At 41.1% G+C, this 21580-nt stretch overlaps 1 protein-coding gene across 1 annotated transcript in view; it reads left to right on the forward strand.

Annotated features, from left to right (window-relative positions):
- Positions 1–320: 320 nt before the first annotated feature.
- The window catches only part of RunxB (Runt related B), a 28601-nt gene continuing 7341 nt past the window's right edge, over positions 321–21580 (forward strand). The window contains exons 1-4 of the mRNA NM_001272816.2: positions 321–423; positions 2529–3094; positions 3652–3868; positions 15394–15594. Of these exons, the coding sequence (NP_001259745.1) occupies positions 2705–3094; positions 3652–3868; positions 15394–15594 (808 nt within the window). The 5' untranslated portion in view covers positions 321–423; positions 2529–2704. The remainder of the gene's footprint in view (positions 424–2528; positions 3095–3651; positions 3869–15393; positions 15595–21580) is intronic.

The following is a 21580-nucleotide window of genomic DNA, read 5'->3' on the forward strand; positions in this document are numbered from 1 at the left end:
CTGCCGACGTCGGTGGTCGGCGTTGCCAACCGCTCGTAGTGGTCGCGTTCATGGTTACCGCAAAAAAATAGTTTAATATCTCCGTGTCGTTTGATTCGATCGCCAGTCTCAGCCCCCGTCGATGTGTCCATGTGGCTGTTCCACTAAGCCCCATCATTTGTGTCTGTGCCAGTGCGTCAGTGTGTGCGTTATCGTGCGTGCTTGTGTGTGTGCCGGTGGCTGATACAAAAAAAAAAAAAATTACAAAAAATTCAAGTAATTAGAAATCTCGAAATCGAAAGAGTCTGGCCGAAATTCAATAATTTTTTTGTAGTGCTTGTGGTGCCGACGTATTGAAAATATCTGTACAAAATAAAATTGTTTTTAAGTCCAACTAACACATGGTGTTTGGAGAATATAAATAATTGTTAAAACTGAGTTAACGTAAGTGTGTGATATCCATGATCGTCCATAAAACACAGCTATAGAAATTACAACGAATTTTGTTTTGTTTCACACACAATTTTGTCAAGTATTAAATAAAGTTGTTACATCCCGTAAACTATCGATCTATCTGTTGATCATTGCATTAAATCTATAATTAAATGTTATGCCTTATTTACCGTTTTATTAACATTTCCCAATATCGTAAGGATAAATTAATTTTGTATAATGAAATACTAATCAATCGAAGCAAACTTAAGAGCAACTAATTTTACCATTTAAAATCTAAACTTTATTTAGTGTAAGAAATGCAGCCCAAGAGCGTTAATTGCCACGTCAATTGTTTTGATTTTCTAAGCATTTTGGCATAAGTGCATCTTTTTCTAAATCTTTTTTTTAAATTTGTTGGTCTAATTGTGGCTAGCCCCGCCACCGAGTTGTTTTTTAACCGATTATATAGACCACGCCCCCTTCCGCTCATCTGTGGCCACATGGGCCGCCACATAGTCGCTTGGCCAGCTCATTTGGCGGGACATCTGCATTCGGCAGTTGGTAAAAAAAATGCATATAATCATACATATGGGTTCACACGTACACACATGTATTCATTTCGGAGCGGAAGTTGTAAAAAACGCGTATACGCAGCGTGTGCACATATGTACATACATGTACAGATATATATCTTTAGGTTCGATTGTGTTTGTGCAGCACTTGCTACTCTACATTACAAATCAGGAAGAAAATTGCAAGGGTTCTAATAGGCCGAAGCTCTGGATGCGCTATATCCTCTTTGGAAAAATGAATTAATAGCTCATAAATAATTTTGTTACCCACTCTCATTTATTATCTTGTCTTATCATAATCATTTTAATTATTTTATTAAAAACAGTTAAAATATTAATTTTTGCCCATTTTACGAATTTACTTTGGAAATAGTAAGTCTTCGCTGATAAGCCTATAGTAATGAAGGCTTAATGATTGCCATAAGTTCATAGGCCTTTATCTTAAGCACATTTATCAAAATATGTATTCTGAAACTAACGAACCCAGTAATGGGTTATTTAATTTTTAATTCGGAATTTTTCAAAATTATTTCGCATAACTTAGAGACCTGGCCAGAACGTAGTGAAAAGTATCGTGAAAATAGTTGGTGGAAAAAAAAAATCCGGCATCGTGAAAACAAAACGCGGCTGTGTCCGGCAACTGGTTTTTATTTAAACAAAAGCGACTGGCTGGCCAAACACAAACCGGCAACATCTGGCGCTTTCGATAATTTTCCCCCCTGGCTTTTTGCCATTTTTATTCGCCATTTGATGGACATAAAATGGAATTTTCACACCGACCCACACTCGCAGTCGTACATCTTAGTTTGGGCACTGCCTACGGGTCGAAATTCCTCATTATTGGTTATGATTTTTTAATATTTAATTGAGCTGCACTCGCCGACGACGGCTTAAATGCAAATTGTGCGCAAAGGTGTGCGGTTCGCTGCGATTGCATTCGATTCGATTCAATTCGATTCATTTCGAATCGATTCGATTCAATTCGGCTGCTTCTGTTTTCTGTTTGGTTTCCAGATAGCGATACTATACAGCAACAGTTTCTGATTCTGATTCCGAATCTGGATGTGCCTTTGTGTCCCCGACCTCCCGAGGTCAAAGTGCAATAATAATTGAGCTGTTGTCGCTGACGGCAATAAACAAAAAGTGCAGCATACTTATGCGGGCTGCAAACTGAAAAACAAAGAAGCAGTGGCAACAAAAGCATCGCAGCTCGTACAAAAAGATATTATCTATGTGTGTGTGTGTGTGTGTTCCAAAAAACGCTTTTGAAATAAATTACAGTGCAGTGCATTGGTGCAAACTAGTTAATGTATTTTGTTGTACTCTTGTTTTAGGAGTTTTTGCATGCAATTTTATTACATTTAATTTTTAAGTTTTTTATTTGATTTATTTTAAATGGATTTTGCTTATTTTTTACATTATATTCCATTTATCAATCGATTATCCAGAGAAATTGCTTTGGGGAACAACGTACAGACACAGACACACAAAAAATCCGCTGGCAGTCCGAAATCTCACTCGCAGTCCACATTAATTTTCCAGATTGACCAAATGAGCTGACAATGATCGGATTGAAAGCGTCGACTCTTTGAGGCAGGCATTGAAATCAAACCGAAAACCCACGAAACCCGCCGGCAACTGAATCCACTGAATCCACTGAGTACTGGCAACCAAAGAGGGGCCCTGAAATACCTTGTGCCCAGCTAGCAGCTGCAATAATGCACATTTCTGCTGAGGTCAGTTCGACCACCTCAAATCAAATACAGCAACAGCAGCAGCAACATCAGCAGCAGCAGCAACATCAGTTGTTGCAGCACCAGCAACAACAGACAGCAACAACGACCACAACGAAGCGGCGGAATGCTGAGTCCTCTGCCAGCAGCAATAACAACAACAACAACAATACCAGCACCACCAACAATAATAATACTAACAATAACAACAACAGCACCACGAACAACAACAACAACAACAATAATAATAATGTTAAAACAAAGCCCGTGGACACGAGTCCCTACTTAACCCCCGAGAATCTCATCGAGCGCACCGTCGACGTCCTGCTCGCCGAACATCCTGGCGAGCTGGTCAAGACGGGATCTCCACATGTGGTGCGTACTCATATCTCATAACTGCAAAGATTTTAACTTTCAGCAAACTAAAAAAAAAAAAAAACCAATTGAGTGTCAACAAATAAACGCTCTATATATTTCTATATATTTCTATAGCAGTGTTGTTGAGAATGCATTTTTTATAAGAAAATAACTCTTTTTGGACAAGACCAAATCTTTTTTTTCGCGCAAAACTAATGATTTGCGTTGAGAGGAATTGTCAAATTGCTTCGTTAAAATATATATAAATGGTAAAAGAAATACCAAAGGCGATCTGTTCGTCCTTATGTCTGTCCGTATGTCCGTCCGTATATCCATCCTTATAGCGTTTGTTTGTCCATACGATCGCCGATCACTACAATGTTGGTAGAGTTTAAATGAGATTATATCGTGCCCAACCTTGCCCAAACTGGACCAATAGTAAAAAAGTATAACTTTAAAAAAAATTAAAAGGTATTGCATTGCTTTCTGCCTTTTTTTTTCAACGTGCCAAAAGCTTAAAATAAAGGTGGTTAATATCTGAAAATCTCACAAGAACTGTTCAATATTCCCAACAGGTCTGCACCACATTGCCCACGCACTGGCGCTCAAACAAAACTCTACCGATCGCCTTCAAGGTTTTGGCACTGGGCGAGGTCATGGATGGCACTATAGTCACCATTCGAGCCGGAAACGATGAGAACTTCTGCGGGGAACTGAGAAACTGCACGGCCGTGATGAAAAATCAGGTGGCCAAGTTCAATGATCTGCGGTTCGTGGGCAGAAGCGGAAGGGGTGAGTGAATCGATTAAAAGGATATTGAAAAACGTCCATTTAAAGACCAGCCACAAAATTGTATCGTACCTTTAATATGTTGGTTTTCTATTAAATTAAAATTGTGAACATACTTTCATACAAAATTCGACGAATGAATTGAGAAAAGTCGGCTTGGCTGTATTCTTTAACTTTTGGTCATTACCATTTGGCATATCATTCGCGCTGATTGCTTGCTTCCTGTTGTCACACCCAAAAAGGGACACCCCATGTACCGAGAAATATAATCAAAAATCCGCACACACTCACTTGCCCATATAAAGGACAACACATCAAAAGCCGCTGACAAACTTTTGTAGCCATCTTCCGTGCGCTTGATCCTTGGTCCTTGCTCCTTGCTCCTTGGTCCTTGGCCTCGGTTCGTTTTGGCCAGGCATCAGCAAATAAGATAAGTAGTCTGTAGTTAATTTTTATATGTCTATTGGGGACGTCCAGGGGCGTCGAATGGGAGGCGGGAGCCAGACGGCAGACAGTCTTGACAGTTGTCAATTTTGCTTGAGATTTTTTCTCGCCGCCGTTATTGCTGTTCATTTCGTCAATTTATCACGAACGCAATTTAAAAATCAAATCGAGGGTGACAGACAACATACTGTGATAGAATTTTCCCTTGCCTTCATTTTTCCTATTTTCGCTTTTGGTTTTTTTTCTTTCGTTATTTTTTTTTTCTGTTTTTTTCTGTTTTTTTTTGTTGCTGGCAAATTAAATCAGCGTAACTGTTTATTCAAAGCCCCGGCAACTTTTACTTTCGCCCAAGTTATCTTTCTTGGGGATTTTTCAGGGCATGTCTAAGTGCGCGCTTTGCCGCGGCATTTGACAATTTGCTCATTAAGTTTGTCTGACCCCTCGAAAAAAGCGACAAAACGCGGGTGGCGGTGGTGGGTTAAGGGCTCCTTGGGCGCCCTCATCAGCGAGGTCTTCTATGGCCATCTACAGTACATCTATCCATCCATCCATCCGCTCAGCCATTTCGGCCATTCTCTTGTTTGACATTTTTAAACGTTTCAAGTGGCAAATAATTCCTTGGGATTCACTTTGGCAAATCTTTTTTAAACATTTGATTATTCCAAGCGCCTTTTCCATACTAATTATCGGCGGGAAAAGTAAGAAAAAAAAAGGGGAGCAAAGGTGGCCAGCGGGCAAAGGGGCGTGACAATTGCCAAAGGGCAGCATCAAATGTTTTACAAATGGATTTAAATTATTTAACCCGAAACGGGAACCCTTTCGGTTTTTTTTTTCCTCCCATTTTATTTACTTTCATTTTTTCGAACCCTTCTCGTTTTAATGCGCTACAAAGGGATTACGTGGGTGGAAGTCTCGCTTCGTATTATTTGCTTAATTTCAATTAGCAAACAAATGCAAATCCCTTGTACTAGGGAAAAGTAATGCAAAGCCTGCAATTGTAATTGTTGTCCGTTGAATTCGTATCTGCACTTGTATTTGTATTTGCATTTGTATTTGTATTCGTGCTCGTATTTGAATTCGCTACAACTAATGCCACTTGCAGTTGTCAAGGCTGCAGACGCTCCAGCGCCCTTCGGTATGCAGCAAATTTATGAGGGCCTCCATGGGTTAAGGGTGGGCGAATGGGGTGGTGGTGGCTCGCACGAGGACAGCTCTATTGATAGTCCTGTAAAAGAGCCTTTCATTATCGCAATTGCCGGGAAAGCGCCCTCTCGTTCGTGGGTTTTACGGAAATGTAACGAGATTTGAAAACGGAGCAAGACACGCCTAATGAACCTCACAGAATGGTCCTTAAAACTGCGTTTCTTCTTTCTTTCACAGTTTTTTACGAAGTTTTCTTTTAATTTTTTTGTCAAAGAACTGCATTGCCTTTAGTTTGTCCTCTAGTTTTCCGAAAGAGAATATTGTATAAGCTTCTGCTCTAGGTTTTATATTTATGAAATCAAAGTAAAACGTTCTCATAAAATCTATTTCGTTTTTAATTACTTGAAAATTGCTTTGAAAATTATAAGTTAGAGCTAGTTTTCGTTGGAATGTTTAGAAGTAAGCTTTAAACTGAAATCGCTTTCGGAACAGTTCACTGTTATATGTTGATCATCTTGTGGTTCCCTACCCGCTTTTTTGCTTTAAGCCCAATTCATTTTTTCGCGTGCGTGAAGCATTCGTAATTTTAATGATTTGGACCACGCGTCGTATGCGTAATGCCGTTGGTTTGGGTGCAACGCAATTAGATAAAATGGCGGCATCAGCAGCTGCAATCGCAATCGCAATCGCAATTGCAGGCGTGGAAATGGAATTGGAAAATGTGGAAATGGCAAACGGGGAAATGGAACTGCAGTTGCAGCCAAGCGGAAACTGCATAATCCACACCCACACACATGCACCGCTCACACACATGTGCACAAGTGCATCGGGCTTGTTGTTGTCGACTAATGAATTACAATCACTTGGATGCCGTTTCGTCGAAAGAGATTTCTCTGCCGGGCAGGCGGGCGGCCAAGGGTTAAGGGTGAAGTGTGAAGGGTTAAGGGGGTCCGGCACATGTAATTATTGATGCCATATGCATGTAAATGTGAGCTGCACACTGATGCGCCAGCACTTTGAAGTGCATTACCAAAGTGCAATGCAACATCTAAGCTGCAGATAATATGTTAATTAACTGCAAGTGATTATTGCATCCTTATTGCTCAGTTAAAACCCATAGACTGGGCACTACGTAGCCCCGTAGGAATTTTCGGCAGTGCTGTTAGTTGATTGCCAGTCAATTTTGTCAAATGCATTAGCTGATTGTTTTCGTGATCGCTTGATAGCCATGGAACGACTTTAATTTATACTTGTACATCCAGAATCATACTTGAGACTAGGTTTTTCTTTAGTATTTTGATTGCAAATTCGGCCAAGTGGCTTAAAGGACCACCACACATTAGAAATTGAAGATTTGATAGAAAAATGTGCAACCTGTTCCGTTTGGAGTGAATATTCCAGTGGTCTGTTCTGCTTCTCGGTTCCCCATTGAGTTCCTGTGCTTTCGAGTTGCCGAGTTCGCAGTTCCGGGTTCCGCTCCTCAGTTTCTTTAAAGCTTCCGGCGTCCATTAAACTTCATTAAAAATTAAATATGCGCCCCCGCGTTGGCAGCCAGCAGCTGAGAAAACTCGAGAACGCGATGGCAGACAAGCTGACAAACAGACTTGGGCGCTCTGGTGGGGATTAGGGGCGTGGCACTGCCTTCTCGACTGGGACTAAAAAACCCTTTTCCAACTGACACGCATCAATTTTCAGCACAGCGCTCGAAAAATGCTCAAGACTTTTAATGAGATGAAGGTGAAATTTCATTATGAAGTTTGCCGCACTAAGATGAAAAAGCCCCCGCCACCCGTTCCGCCCACAAATTTTTCGGCGAGGGGGTGTGGTTGCGAGTGGTAACCTCGTTAAGCTTAATTAATAGCAGCAATGTGATAAACGCCCAGGCCAACAGCCAAAATGGTCGCCATTTTCAACCAAGGCCTCCACGAAAAGCACTGCGCGAAAATTCCTAGTTTTCTTTTCTAGTTTGATTATTTTGTTTTGAAAAAATACTTCCTTGTATAACTTGAACGTAACCATTGCAAAGCAACATCGTCGTGAACATCGTTTTTTCCAACAAATCTAGTCCTTCTTTCAAAATAATTCCATTACTTATTTAAGCATAAATACTTTAATAAAAATAGCAATCGGCTTACTTAAGATGCTTACTTTATAAGTCAACGCAAAAATGCATATTTTGATCTATATTCACAAATACATTACTTCATAAACGGATCAGTACTTTTCTTTAAATATTCCGTAAAAATATAATATTTTCTTGATTTTCTTTTAAAACTCACAAGGTTTTAAAACATTTGAATGTAATAAAGTTTACAACTATTATCTATCTACTATGGGTTCAATTTTGCAACTACCCCGCTGATTTCTCTCCGTGCATCAACCAACACACACACAAAACTTTTGCCCAGGTGTCAGCAGCAGTCCCAAAAGACAACAACACAAACAACATCGACCGGGACAAGTTCGTTTTTTAATGAGCCAACGTCAACGTTGCCAACTCGCTGCTGCCGTTGACATTTGACAGATTTCCTAGGAGCTGCCGCTTAGATACTTTCTTGGGGGCGGGGCAGTGACGGCCTCTACTACTTATTTAGGCATTAGTCGTAGACGCCCAACCCACCAGCACACCCCCCCCCCCCTTACAAAGCCGCCCCACCGCCATTCGCCCGATGACCTCGCTAGCTGAGTATTTATATAGACTCTTTCGGGCATCGTTAGGGGAATTATACCCCTACAAACCTGGCATCTTCAATTCCAGTTAGCGGATTTCTAAACGAGTCTAAGATGGGTTTGAAATCAAGTTTGTTTAAGGCTTAAAACATTTAAAACCTGAACCAAACTACTAGTGCTTTTTACTTGACACACTAACAATTGCTTTATACACACAACAATATGCATTATATTCATGTTAATAAACATATCTCAAAGGAGCCAAAACTCTAAGCCACGTACGTTATTTTCTGTGTACGTAGTGTGGCAGGACTTTAAGTGTGTTTTATCAACTATTTAAGTTTGGGCTTCAAATCTGATTCGAAAGCTGCTTTTGGCTTGAAGCAATTAAAAGACCTAAAATCGCGCTTCAGTCATTTTAGAAACCTAAAGATACGAAAAACCTAAAAGATACATTATTATAGATTGTTATAGGTTTGTTCTTTTTTCAGCATAAACTCACTTCCTTTTTCAATTTAATACGCCACATTTATAATAAAATTCCCGATTCAACTGATTTTTTGGATTTTCTATTAAATGTGATCTTTGAGACTTTCTCTTTTTTTCTTCCGGGGGCTTAACTTAACTTAATGCTACTTGTACATACATATTTTTTTTTTTTTTTTTTGGTGGGCGAATAAACAGTTGAATTTTCTTTGCCGTTTGTTTGTTTATTTGCCTGTTGCCTGTTGGCTCATAATGTTTGTTTGAACACTGTGGGTGTGTTTGCGTATGTGTGTTGGCCTTAAATTCCTTGTCGCTAAAGCATTTTGGCCAGTTTCTCTGGCGGATGAGACGGAGTTCCAGTCAAAGGCGGTGGCGAGCGAGCGTTGCAAATATTTGCCGAGGGACAAGTATGCGCAATTAAAATTTGATTTAATACAAATGCACACACACACCCACACAGACACAGAGACAGATACATATACAGATACAAATACAAATACGGTGACACACACAAGGACAGGGACTTGTGTTTGTTTGCATTCGTATTTGCCTGTTTGCTGGTGGCACACAGTATCCAATTTCGGAAATTACTTGCGCATCATCGGTCGGAAATTCCTTGAGTATCGAATGGAATTTAATTGAAGTCACGAATTCTCACAAAATTCATGCAATCCGTACACAGACACACACTACCACACATTCCACATACAGCTTGCATAAATAAATCAGATGGCACATTAACACTTCTTCACCCGTGGGGGTTGTTGCTGCCTTACATTTTACTTGCGTTTGATGTTGAATTTTTAATTTTCATTAAGCAGCCGCCAGCCCTTATGACAGGTTTTTTTCGATCCCAACCCCACCCGCGATTTGCCATGGGGTTGCTAACTTCCGGTTGGTGTTGCCGCACGCACAAACACACGCACACACACACACAACATCTAGTCATTTGTGTGTTTGCCGTGTGCTTAATTGATATTTGTATAATGAAATGTGTCACAGGATTTTCCTGCCCGCATCATCGGTCCTGAGAAACAGCAGAAGGAGTTCTCAAAAACCCCAACTGGCCCTCAAGATTTGTTGACACTTTCATGGTTTCTTAATTGTAAAATTCCAATTTGATCAGGAAATATTTCAAACCATTTCATATTGCTTACCATTTTCCATTTTAATAAAGCATACAATGTATTATTATAAACAAACAGCATTTAATCTCCTGATTAGGCAAGCCAAACTATTTTTTGAATGTAACTAAACACATTTTATTCAACGAAGAAGTCAGTTTTCAATACCTTGTCGTACTCTCAAAAAACCCAAGTGAAAATTCCCAGAGAATTTCGTGTTATCTTAACTATTTGTAATCCAATCAAGAGATTGAATTAGTCGAAACAACTAATTTAATGTATTAAACTATATTTTATTTAACTAAGATGTCATAAATGGGGTCCGTTTTCTGCACCTTCTCCATGTAAAATAGTCTCGAATATTCATAGAAAAAGAAAAAAAAAACAAAGTGAAAATACCCAGACGATTTCGTGTTATCTTAACCTCTCTGCTGCCGCCTTAATTTATGTTTTGCTGGTCTTATCGCAGGACATTCCAACAAATTGTGTCCCAAAATGTATTTATAAGTCACGGCTCTCGGATTTTCCTGGTCCAAGCGACCGCAATCAATAAATTCGCTTTATATACATATTATGTTGACCATTTTTTTTGCCGTTCGTCTGGTCGCCGGCCTTATTGTTTTGCTGGATGTTTAAAATGCGATAAATTAAATTAAATAGCTTAGTCCCTTTATTTGGCTACTTACAGATTATGTGACATTTATTGTTCACGCTTAAATCTTGAAAATTGCAATTTAGCCTCCGTCCTTTGTGTGGGCGGTGGGCGGTGGCTGGATGGTGGTTGGTGTCTGGTGGCGTTCTTCAGTGGGTGGGGCTGGCTTATCAGCTAGCCCCAAGGACAGAATTATGTCCTTGTCGCCATCGTCTTTGTCGCGTTTATTTTCTTTCCGCCTCCGCCTCTTAATTTTCCTTTTCCCTGATTTCTTTTTCGCCGGATCTTGGCCGATTTTTCTGCTGATGCTGACGATGCCGCCGCACAGTTGTCTCGAGTTTCCGTTTTAATAAACGTCGATTCCGGCTTCCTGTTTGGCAGCATTGCGTATATCTCAGGACCCCGGCGTTTCGTCAACCAACCCCGCCAATGGAGAACAGAGAAGGACGTAATTGCAGGCAGCGTCTGGGACTCGGTCTCATTTTCCCGCTCGTCTACGGCTGTGTCTTCATTTATTGCCAATATAATTTCTGACTTGGCTGGAAATTTAATTTCCTTTCTCGGCATGTGAGAAAGTTGTTCCATCGCCATTTCGCCCGGCGGCCATGTAACATAAATCCAAAAATCCAGCAATCCACCATCGACTTGGGCGAAACAACAAAAAGAAGCGGATGTCAACACAGCGCGCAGCCAAGAAGTTGCGCTAAAAAGGGTTACAATTTATGATTATTAAACCGAAACCGAGTGAAACCAAATCGCGTCCCACTCTCATTATTTTTAAATCCACCCTCGCGAAGAGAGAAATCGCCTCGGGCGAAAGTCCCATTTCCAAGGGCCAAAATCCAAGAGGACAGAGAAATGTAATGCAGATACAAAGCCAAGTAACTGAAGCATTATCAATAAATACCTTCGCAATCAAACGAATTTAATCACTTCTATCTGAGAGCCGTACTTTAGCCAAAACCTAGATGAGAAATTGAAAACTACAACACTATTTGTTGCAGGAATGGCATTTTTAGATTTAATTAATTTCATGCATTCTTATAAGAAATACATTTGTTCGTAATCTAAAAATTTGCTTCAGAAGGCACGCTCAAAAAAGAAAAAAAATTGATTTAAAAAACAATCTATAGAAAATTGTTTGAAATTGAAAAGTTTTGGGTCAACTATCTACGTACTTAATGTTAAAAAAAAGAGCTTAATGGCAGAAATCTACAGTTTGTGAATGAAAAAGGCTTGAAGCGACAGTGGCAACATCAACAATCAACTAAATGTCTGAACGCAGTCTCAACTGGGCCAAGTCAAAGGAAAAGAGCAGCCAGCCCCACACAAACTGTGTATTTTCGCTATAAAATAAACATATGAATATTTATGGATGGCTGGAGCTCGGATCTCAGTGCCTTTGGGGAGTCAAAGTGGAGCTTATGCAAATAAACTGCAAAGAAAGAGAGACTTTCGACTGGACCCAACGAACTGGGCGAATTGTAATGCCAAGATATTTTTCCAAGGGCCACGGGCAAAGTTTCGAGCATGTGTGGGTGGAGAAGAAGAAGGCTATGAAGTCGGAATTTCGACTCCAACGACATTTGATCCCCTGGAAATGGTCGATGAAGCCCGGCCATTAAGCAAATTCACTGACATTAGGCAAAGTGTTGAAATTATGATCTGTTAAGTGTCTAAATACGAGCACTCGCCTTTGGCATGGGCGTGTCCTTCAGCTCAGTTGAGTTGAGTTGAGTTGAGTTGAGGGAGGTGGAGTTGGGCTGTGCGTCCTGGGGGTTGAATCCTTGTTCCGCATCCTGCTGTATTTAAAATGTCATTTTGTTGTCAACCTCAGACTTCTTGTCTTATGTCAAATTATAATTATGGCGCCATGCTACTAACGACATTAACGCCGCACAAGGCAAAAGGCAGCAGGAGCAGTGGCAGCCATTAAATTGCCTAAGCATACGAACCCTTGTCGGTGTCCTTGCTGTCCTGGATCCACCCAAACACCCAGCCATCCGCCCCCATTTTGGGGGGCAGGTCTGCCTTCATTATCAGCATCGAAAGTTAAAATGCAGGCAAAGGCTTTGGCTTCTGCTCTGTTCTGCTCGGCACTGCCAGCAAATGAAACATTTTTGTTGTGTAAGGTTAAACGTTTCAAAAACTTTGTTTTAAAATCACTTAGCGCCCAGCAGACACACACACACACACACGCACACATTGGGGTCCACATAAATGAGTTACAGTGGAATTAATGCCATTGACTTTAAGGATTTTAAAGAGAAGAAATTGAAAACAGCAGCATAAAAATGTGTGATATATGTTTATGTATTTTTGCATTAGCTTAAGTATTATATTTTAAACTTTCAATGATAATTTACTTTGGTTATAAAATATTGTTATATATATACTTGTAGAACTTTAATTACAAGATCCGTTTGCAGTACTTAACCGTTTTGATATACGACTTACCTTTGCGTCCACTGTGTTCCCACACACACACACACACACACACACACACACACACACATGTCGCAGTTGGGTCCTGTTAAAAGGGTGCAGACTTTGTCCACACCGAGACGCCCCGTCCCGCGGCGAACCCCTCATTTTTCCCAGCCCTTTTCCGCATTTTCCAACTCCTTTTCCGTCGTCGTTGTCGTCGCCTTTTGCAAAGTGGTGATAATTTCTGCTTTGTTGCGAAAATGACAACATTTTAACCCGGCACACACAGTACGCGCCCACTGCCACCCACTTGGCTTTGCACCCCTTTCCCACGCAACAGCCATTTCCCTCGGAATTCGCAACACCTCCTTGCCACCCACAAATTTTCCACTTGCAATGGACGCGACTTGTGTCGACTTTTAATGGTTTTTCATCTTATTAGCAGGCAAAAGTTCTTTGTCGCCGTTGTTGTGCATGCCACGCCTCTTGGAAAATGACTGAAAGTGGTGGGAGGGGGCGCGGTAAGGCCTGGTGGAAAATGGCTAGCAGCTACAGATTTATTTGCAATTCTTGCTCATTTGGCAAAACACAAAAGCGAGCCAAAATAATAAAGAAAAAGGAAAAAAAAAAAAAACGAAAAACAAAAATAGACGACGCCAAAGTCTTTTGTCTTTAGCCACTTTGCGAGCCTTCTCTGGTTACTCCTTCTTGTTGACTTGAAACCCCTCCGCTTCAGCACTAAACCGACACACCCATCCCCCCCCCACCCGCGCCACCATCACCACATCGGGATTTTCCCACCCACTTTTCCAGCTTGTTGCTCTGCTGTTGCTGAGGGCGCATAATTAAAAAAGTTTCATTTCATTTTGTTGGGTTTCTTGGTTCGTTTCGCCTGTGTTTATGTTCATTTGTTTTCTTGCGGGGGTTTCTGGGGTTTTCTCCCACTTTTCCGCCATCCCGCTATCCAGCATTCCCGCTTTCCCGCTTTTCCACTTCTCCATCGCAGCCGTTACAGCTTCAGAGCCAAGGGAAAATTCAGACGTCGTCAGTTTGTTTGCTGCCCTTTGTCTTAATGATTACCGCCTTCTTGCGTTTTTTGCATGCTTCGTTTAATTTAATATTAATCTAAGAAGTTTGTTTGTTTTTTATGTGTTCGTATTTGGTTGTAGACCAGAAAGCTGCAAATGACTTGAAATTATTCGTCGTGTTGGGGGTGCACCAAATGGATTATGAGGCCATATGACCAAGAAAATTTCCATACACAACTAACGCGTAGTTTTCGTTAACATCGAGTCTTGAAAGAAATCTTCATTATGACCCATCCATACGCACTGGATGGTAAAATCCTGACCTGAAGTAGGTGGTGGTGGTGGTGGTAATGGGTTTAAAATTATTTATCTATAGTACATACTGCAAAAATGAGTTGTTGTTTCTAATATAGCTTTCCCTTAAAAGTTGAACATTCCCCTCTCAGTTTTTCACCTTTGTTGATTAACTCAAGCACATTGGCATTTAAAATGTTTGGCAAATGAATTTTATATTCACGCGTCTGGGAGTCCCACTTTATGGATATTTCAAATATGCAGCGCCCCGTTTGTTTTTTTTTTGGGGGTGGGTTCCTTTGTCGGACTGTGCAGGGTTAAGGGTCGCAGGATGAAGGGCACGAGATCTGGGATCTGGGATTTGCTATATGGGATTTGGGCAATCGGAATATGGTCCAGACAGCGCCACAATAGTTGGCATGTCAAAGTCGCCGCATGCTACTTAATATTGCATTGGCCGCGAAGGAAGTGCATATAGTTGCGTTCCCGATTCCCGATTCCCCGCAAAAACCGATTCACCCCTGACATTACCCCCATGATCCCCATGGCTGACAGCATCCTGAACTCGTTCATTCATTTATGCGCTCCGCTCTGTGCAAATGTGCAAATCTGAATATGTGCATGTCTACCAGTGGGTGTGTGGGTTTTTATGAAGCTTTCACAACTCCGTCGGGGGTTAATTTTCGCGAAAAACGTTGCCGCTGCCCGTTTCCATATTTCCATTCCCATTCGAAATTCCGCACTTTAATTTCCATGTGCAGTTCGGCAGCCAATCTCCCACTAGAACCCACTAGAACCCATGCCACTTCGGCCATGGCAACCCAAAGGGTCATGGCAAATCTATAAATTCGCAGCATAATTTGCAGCTGCCGCGGCAGTGCCAAAAAGACTGGGTGGCAAGTGGGTTGGAAAGGGTGGTGTTGGTGGGTGGTGTGTATTTCTGACCCTGATTGCACTGGAATGGTCGCCAAAAAATTAACATTTAATATTTTGCCCGGGCTGGCGGCTGCTTGAAGTGGTTTGAAGGTTTATTTTCTTTTATTTTGCAATTCACAGAATCGAGTTAAATAACTGAAATTAAGATGAATATAAACTGGAAATTAATTTTAATTAATAAGGATTGTCTAGTGGCTTTCAAATAAAAATCACTTGTATCTTATTTGCATAACTCGATTAAATTTTCACAAAAATGATATGATAATACCAGTTACCAGATCCTATTGCATTTTTTGTAACATTCGAAATTAATATATTTTGCAGGCAAGAGCTTCACACTGACGATTGTCATCTCAACGAACCCCATCCAGATAGCCACCTACACCAAGGCCATCAAGGTGACCGTGGATGGGCCGAGGGAACCAAGATCGAAGGTGCGACACCAGGGATTCCATCCGTTCGCCTTTGGGCCGCAACGTTTCGGACCGGATCCACTTATGGCCGGATTGCCCTTCAAGTTGCCAGGTAAGCGGAAAAGGTGGAGGAGATTCCGGGGGAATCAGGGATTCGGAAGGCTTAAGCGCAAACATCGCCGCCACACTGAGAGAAATTCGGGCTATTCGATTAGTCTAAAATGATTTAATTTGCGTTAAAATATAAACAATAGTTTGTACGAAAAACTATTCCATTACAAATAAAATGGGCAATGGATTTTCCGCCTAAATGAATGAATGACGTTGAAGCTGATGAACTCTTCCCTATAATTAATTAATTAAATTAAATTTAAACTTTTATCAAGCTTGGAAATCATTGAGAGCCCCTTAATTTGACACTAAAATCCATCCTTTTTTCCCGGTGCAGTGAGTTGACGGGAGCTAAACTGGAAACTAAGCGGCTTTTGGGAAATGGCCTCAAGGGCTTGTCGCTCGTTAGACACCGAACCACACGTATCAATGTCAAATGGGCAGTCGGGGGTTAATGCCAGAGGGGTGGGAGGGTTAAAGCCAGGTGAGCTTATTGCCTGTCTATTTTGGCCGCGGGCCGCACGCGAAATTAGCTGTAAATAAATATACCTTTTATCCAGGGGTTAAACGAACCGAAGCCAAAATCCCGATGCCCGCGGCTTTGGGCCAACAAAAAGCTGGAAAATCGGGCTGGGATTGGCTAATGGGTTAATTAGAGATCTTTGTCTATAACCCGATAGGTCGCGGAAATACCCCTCATTATGATAAGAACCCGTTCCGAGGTTACCATTTCCATTTCCCACGATGGCCGCGGGCTTCTTTTTCGGGCTCATCGCAAATTGAGTCGGGCTTAGTCTTTAATGAGCTGACTTGCGCTTTTATGGATTGTGGTGTTAAGGGCTATGTCTGCAAACGTCGAGAAGTGAGTTGTTTTGGCCAACGAAAGCCGCTAGAAACGATGGTTTTGATTAAGAGCATTTTTATGTTCTGGTTGACTTGGTTATACATCTTAAGTGGTTACTAAATGTTATATTGGCACCAAGGCAAGGTAGTATATAGTTCTGCCTTGCCCTAATCTAATTTATTATTAATGTTTAAACAATTTAAAATAACTTCTAAAAGGCTTCTTGTGACTCTCAGACCATTCATTCTATTAGATTCTATTAGATTCCTGCTTCATTAACACCTGGAACCATTAGCATAAATATGATGACAAATGAGACGGGTAAAGAACGAAGGACGATGGGTTGCTGTCAATGCCACCCTGTTGCCAGCTGAATGTGTGCCCTATTTATGAAAACAGAGCAAGGCACAATGGAGGCGACAATTATACAACAAAACAACAGCTTGAAAAATCCATTAAAATGATTTTAATCCTTTAACGAGTCACGAAAAGCGACTTGGAAATGCGCATCGCGGGGGTTAAACGCCAGCCCAGAAGCCCGAAAATCCAAAGCCAAAGCCAAACCCAACCCTTAAGCCTTGAATTATTTTAAAGAGCCCCGCGCGACTGTTGCAACAATAAACACGCGATACAACCAGGCTGCGAACAAGGATAACGATGGCAAGGACAATTGTCCTGGGGGGGGTGAGTGTTGCGTGCCCGGGAAATAATAAAAAAAAAAAACGCAAGAAACAGTCGTCGCTTGGTGAACAAATCGGTTTCGATACGCTTTGATTTTATTAAAATTTAACAATTTCGCTATGAAATTTATGAGGCCTTCGGGTGTTTCAGCTCCCTTCGATGCCATTCCATTTCATTCAATACGATTCGCTTCGGGCAAAAGGCTTACGAACCACTTGTATCATTTATGAGCCAGCAATCAACCAGAAATTGTGTGTCCTAATGGCACCGAATGCCTTGACTTTCTCAAAGTCGCTTCTATAAAAATGGTCTGGAAAATAGGAATATTCAAATAATGTTCTTGCTATTCTAGTAAGAAAGAATCAATAAGAACAAACGCTTATTCTAACAAACAAACGCTTAATTTCAACTTATTTTATAATTTTCAAAAACCTTTTTTTTTTCAATTTTATACGTTTTCTTGATTACTTTAATACGCAACATACTTTCAACGACATTTAAGGCAAATTCGAAGATTCTCTTGAGCTCGAGACCAAGTTCGCATGTTCTTGTCCAAAACCCTTGGCTGAAGTGTTACCCATGTCCTAGCGAATCACTCAGAGAAATAGCTTGTGACCCTCGGTGGAAATTGGTGGGGAATTCCGAGTGCCCCGCCCCGCCCCGCCCCGCCCCGCCCCGCCACTCGTGAGCAAAGTGACACAGCAGCTGAAAAAGTCTCAAAATTACATTAAAAACTAAAAGGACTTTGTGCCGACACATGCGTGTTGGTGAGTAGTTTTTTGGCATGCGGAAAACGTAGTTGACTCCTTTAACGGGATCTCGGGCTGCGTGTCAGAGAAAGTTTGCCAAATGATTAAAAGGACTCGGCAAATATGTGCGAGAGTAGTTGAGTAGTATGGTATAAAGTATATAGTGGAGCGTCCTTTTCGCCCGGAGATGATGTAACGAAATAAATATAAAATGGCGTTGTAAGCAGGGGCACATTAGTGACAAGTTTCTGCAGGATGCCCGGCACACTGTAAGAAAATATCGCCGCAACGGGAGATCAAAGCAAAATAACGAACACAATATTAATTGTGACAACGAAGCTACATCGTTGAATTGCAGCAAAGTTCTATCAAAGTCAGCGGCGACATTGTAAATCAAATTCAAGGTATGCCATTATTTATTTAAGCCGGTGCGCTTTTCCTGCCGTGCTGTTTTTCCTAAATTTCCCTACTTTCCAGCACTGCCGCACATCCTTTGGAAGGTGCCACCTTCCACTCTCCAACTGCGTGTGTGTGTGTGGAAAAGTGGAAAATTCGTAGCTTCCGCAGCGGATATCCTGTTTCACACACGCCTTGCTCCCCCCATCCATCCCCACCCATCGCTCCTTTGATGAGCAGGGCGTGTAACTAAAAAAGTTTCGCGTTGCGTTTTTAGTGAAAATTATATTAAAATTTTGCGCTTGATGTAATTTATGTCATAAAAACGCAGAAAGAAGGGCAAAGTACAAAACAAAAAGAGAAGAAAAAGAAAGAAAAAAAAAAAAACAGAAAGGCGGCGATGCGCCAATGTTGTAAATGAATTTTCTGCTCGAGCTAATTTTCACGGAGTTTCAGAAGACAATGCTCGACATACGTGCATATTTTGCCTATTTAGGATTATTTATTTAAAACCCTTTTTTTTTTTTAGCCGGTCCACCGTCAAAGGCGAAAGTCGAAAGGCAAAGATCAAAGTGCGCTGACTCCACCCTTAAATACAAATACACATATATATGCATTTTAGTACACACGCACACACGGTTATTCTGGTTATCCTGGTTATCCTGGATGAGAGCTTACGCTTTTTGTGTTGAGGTTTCGGTCCAGCAAGTGAATGCCAATCGTCAGAAGATCAAATCAATGAGCTCTCATTAGCTGCATGGCTTTGAAGTCTCCACACTTGCAGCGATACAAATTGTCCAAGTTTGCTTTTCTAAAATCATGCATTTGATTCCAAGTCGGAGCATATGAGATTATCCATATAATATTGTTCATTAAGATTTGCTCTCAAATAAAAGCAGCAAGGATGAAATGAAATATATAAACGCACAGTTTTCAGTACGACTTAACCCCTCACTGGCCCCGCCACAAACTTAGACGTCGATAACATATTCCATCATGTTCTTGCCTTTTGCACGGGGGTGGCTGCGGCACTTAAAGGGTTAAACGGCGTTGCCTTTAAACAAGTTAATAAACTCGGCATCACCCTCGCCAGAATATAAATAAAAATGCCAAAAGGCAGGGAAGGAGCAAAAGAATGAGATGATTTAGTACGTATAATCAAACATGCAGACAGACGCACAAAATTTGCACAGTCACCGGCGGGCGGTTGGGGGCTTAAGGCGAGGCCTACAGCTCAATTTGCCAGACAAGAGCTAAACACATACACAAGCAGGGCGGCATTTTAAAGTCATTGTCCTTGTGGGAGTCCGAGGCGCTCCCTCCGCCCCCCGCTCGGCGCTGTTCCCCCCCAAGGACATATTACAGCATTGATTCAATTTCATGTCAATTTACGTGTCAATGCGACACTAATACGCCGAGGGTCGTGGCCTGTGCCAAAAAAAAAAAAATATATATATATATATATATAAAAAAGGGGAGGCTGCAAAATGGCAACATTTCAACGGGGGTTCAACAAGGTGTGCGTTTAAAATTATTTATAACATTCGTCAAAATATGTTTGCCGAAATGCCGGGGAAGGACATTTTTTCCTTCGGCTCCCTGAGAAGTATGCTAGCATTTTTTTTTCTTTTTTTGGCAATCACTTGCGGCCTGTTTGCGCCTTGGCCTTGAGCTGTGTGCACTGTTAAAAAAAAAGTGTGTCAACGCTTACAACATGTTTTCTATAAACAATTTAATAATTTAAATGAAAAATGCTACAGTGCACTACGAATTGAAGTAATAATTATTGGGGATACCTAAGTGCGCTATTTCGACATTGGTACGATTTTGCCGTAAGTTGAACAACTGCAATTTAAATGTAGTTTTATAAGGCCAAAGCCAAATCTTATCAAGAAAGTAACTTATTTTCTCTGCATGCACGTGTGGTGGTGTTGGCGGTGCGGCCTTGTGTGTGTGAGCTTGGCATGCCGGGCAGCACACCCACACTACCATTTGCCCATGTCTCACTTATTGAACGCATGTGTTGACAACACTTGTGTAACGGTGAATTTGTGCGTGCGGTGCGTGTGTGTGGGTGGGCGGGTGTTTTCCAGGTGACAGGGGTGAAGTAGGCTGGATTCCGTTACCAGGGATCCCTGTCAGGAGCTTACAAAATAGCAACAAATTTGCCAAAACAATTTGCAAATCTACAACAAATACATGTAAATACTGATATGACAGACACTTTGGCTGCGAAGGGGGCGGTCGCTGTGAAAAGTGGGGGGTGTGATGGGTGTGGGGGGTGTGGAGGGTGTGAGGAGTGTGGCGACCTTTCACCTGTGGCAAATGCCGCCGATAAGTGATTGGCAACAGCTGCCTGGCTGGGAGGTCTTTATTAACTTGCTCCTTTTTTTTTTTTTGCCGGCCGAGGCGAAGAAAATTGTGCGATTTGTTTTTTTTTTTTTTTTTGTTTGTCTTCCCGGGTTGCTGGGCAGCCGAGTAACACAAAATTGGCGGTCGGGGATTAGAAACATATTGCCAAATTGTTAACTTATTGAGTCACGAGACTTGTGGTGATGTATGCCCTCATTTCGAGATGTTAAGTATTGCGTTAAAATGTTCTATTACTGATAAATACGTTAAGTTTTTTGTAATTATATCCGGTTCTAGAATATATGCGCTATTTTCATTTACAAATAATAACTAATTGCTCAATGAAATAGATTACAAATAGATCATATTGTAAAATACAGTTGTTAGTTCCATTTAAGGGACTTTCACCAAATTGTATTCTTCATCATAGTATCTTAAATCAACGAAATATTTTGAAATTAATAGCTGAAACATTCAAAGTGTTGGTATAAAAATACATTAACATTCAATAAGTTCTAGTGCTGTGCAAAATGGTTTTACTTTTCTTTTTGACATTTATCCCAAGCAAAATTAAGCTGTATATTTTCCTGTAAATTATAATAATTTTCGTATGTACTATATGTACGATATGTTCTATTTTCGTAATTTATGTTGTAAAATCAAATTTTATAAGAAAAATATTATAAACTCATAGTTGTCAATAGAAAATGGAAAATATCACCCGAAAGTAACGAATGCCAGCGGCAAAAGCACAGAAGCTGCCGCGATGTCCGCGCTGAACGGAAAACAGCAACAGAATTTCCTTTCTTTCTTTATTTTCCGACCGCTGCCGGCGTCGCTTTCCCTCTGCATTTGTATTTGTGCGTTGGCGCTGGTGCGCAGACGTCGAGTTCTGTGCTCTCGGAAATTCGAGTGAAACTCGGCCGGAGTCGAGTGAAAATGCGGGCCATGTACTTGGTCGATTT

The sequence above is a fragment of the Drosophila melanogaster genome, chromosome X (genome assembly GCF_000001215.4).
Source record: "Drosophila melanogaster chromosome X".
NCBI classification, from domain to species: domain Eukaryota; kingdom Metazoa; phylum Arthropoda; class Insecta; order Diptera; family Drosophilidae; genus Drosophila; species Drosophila melanogaster.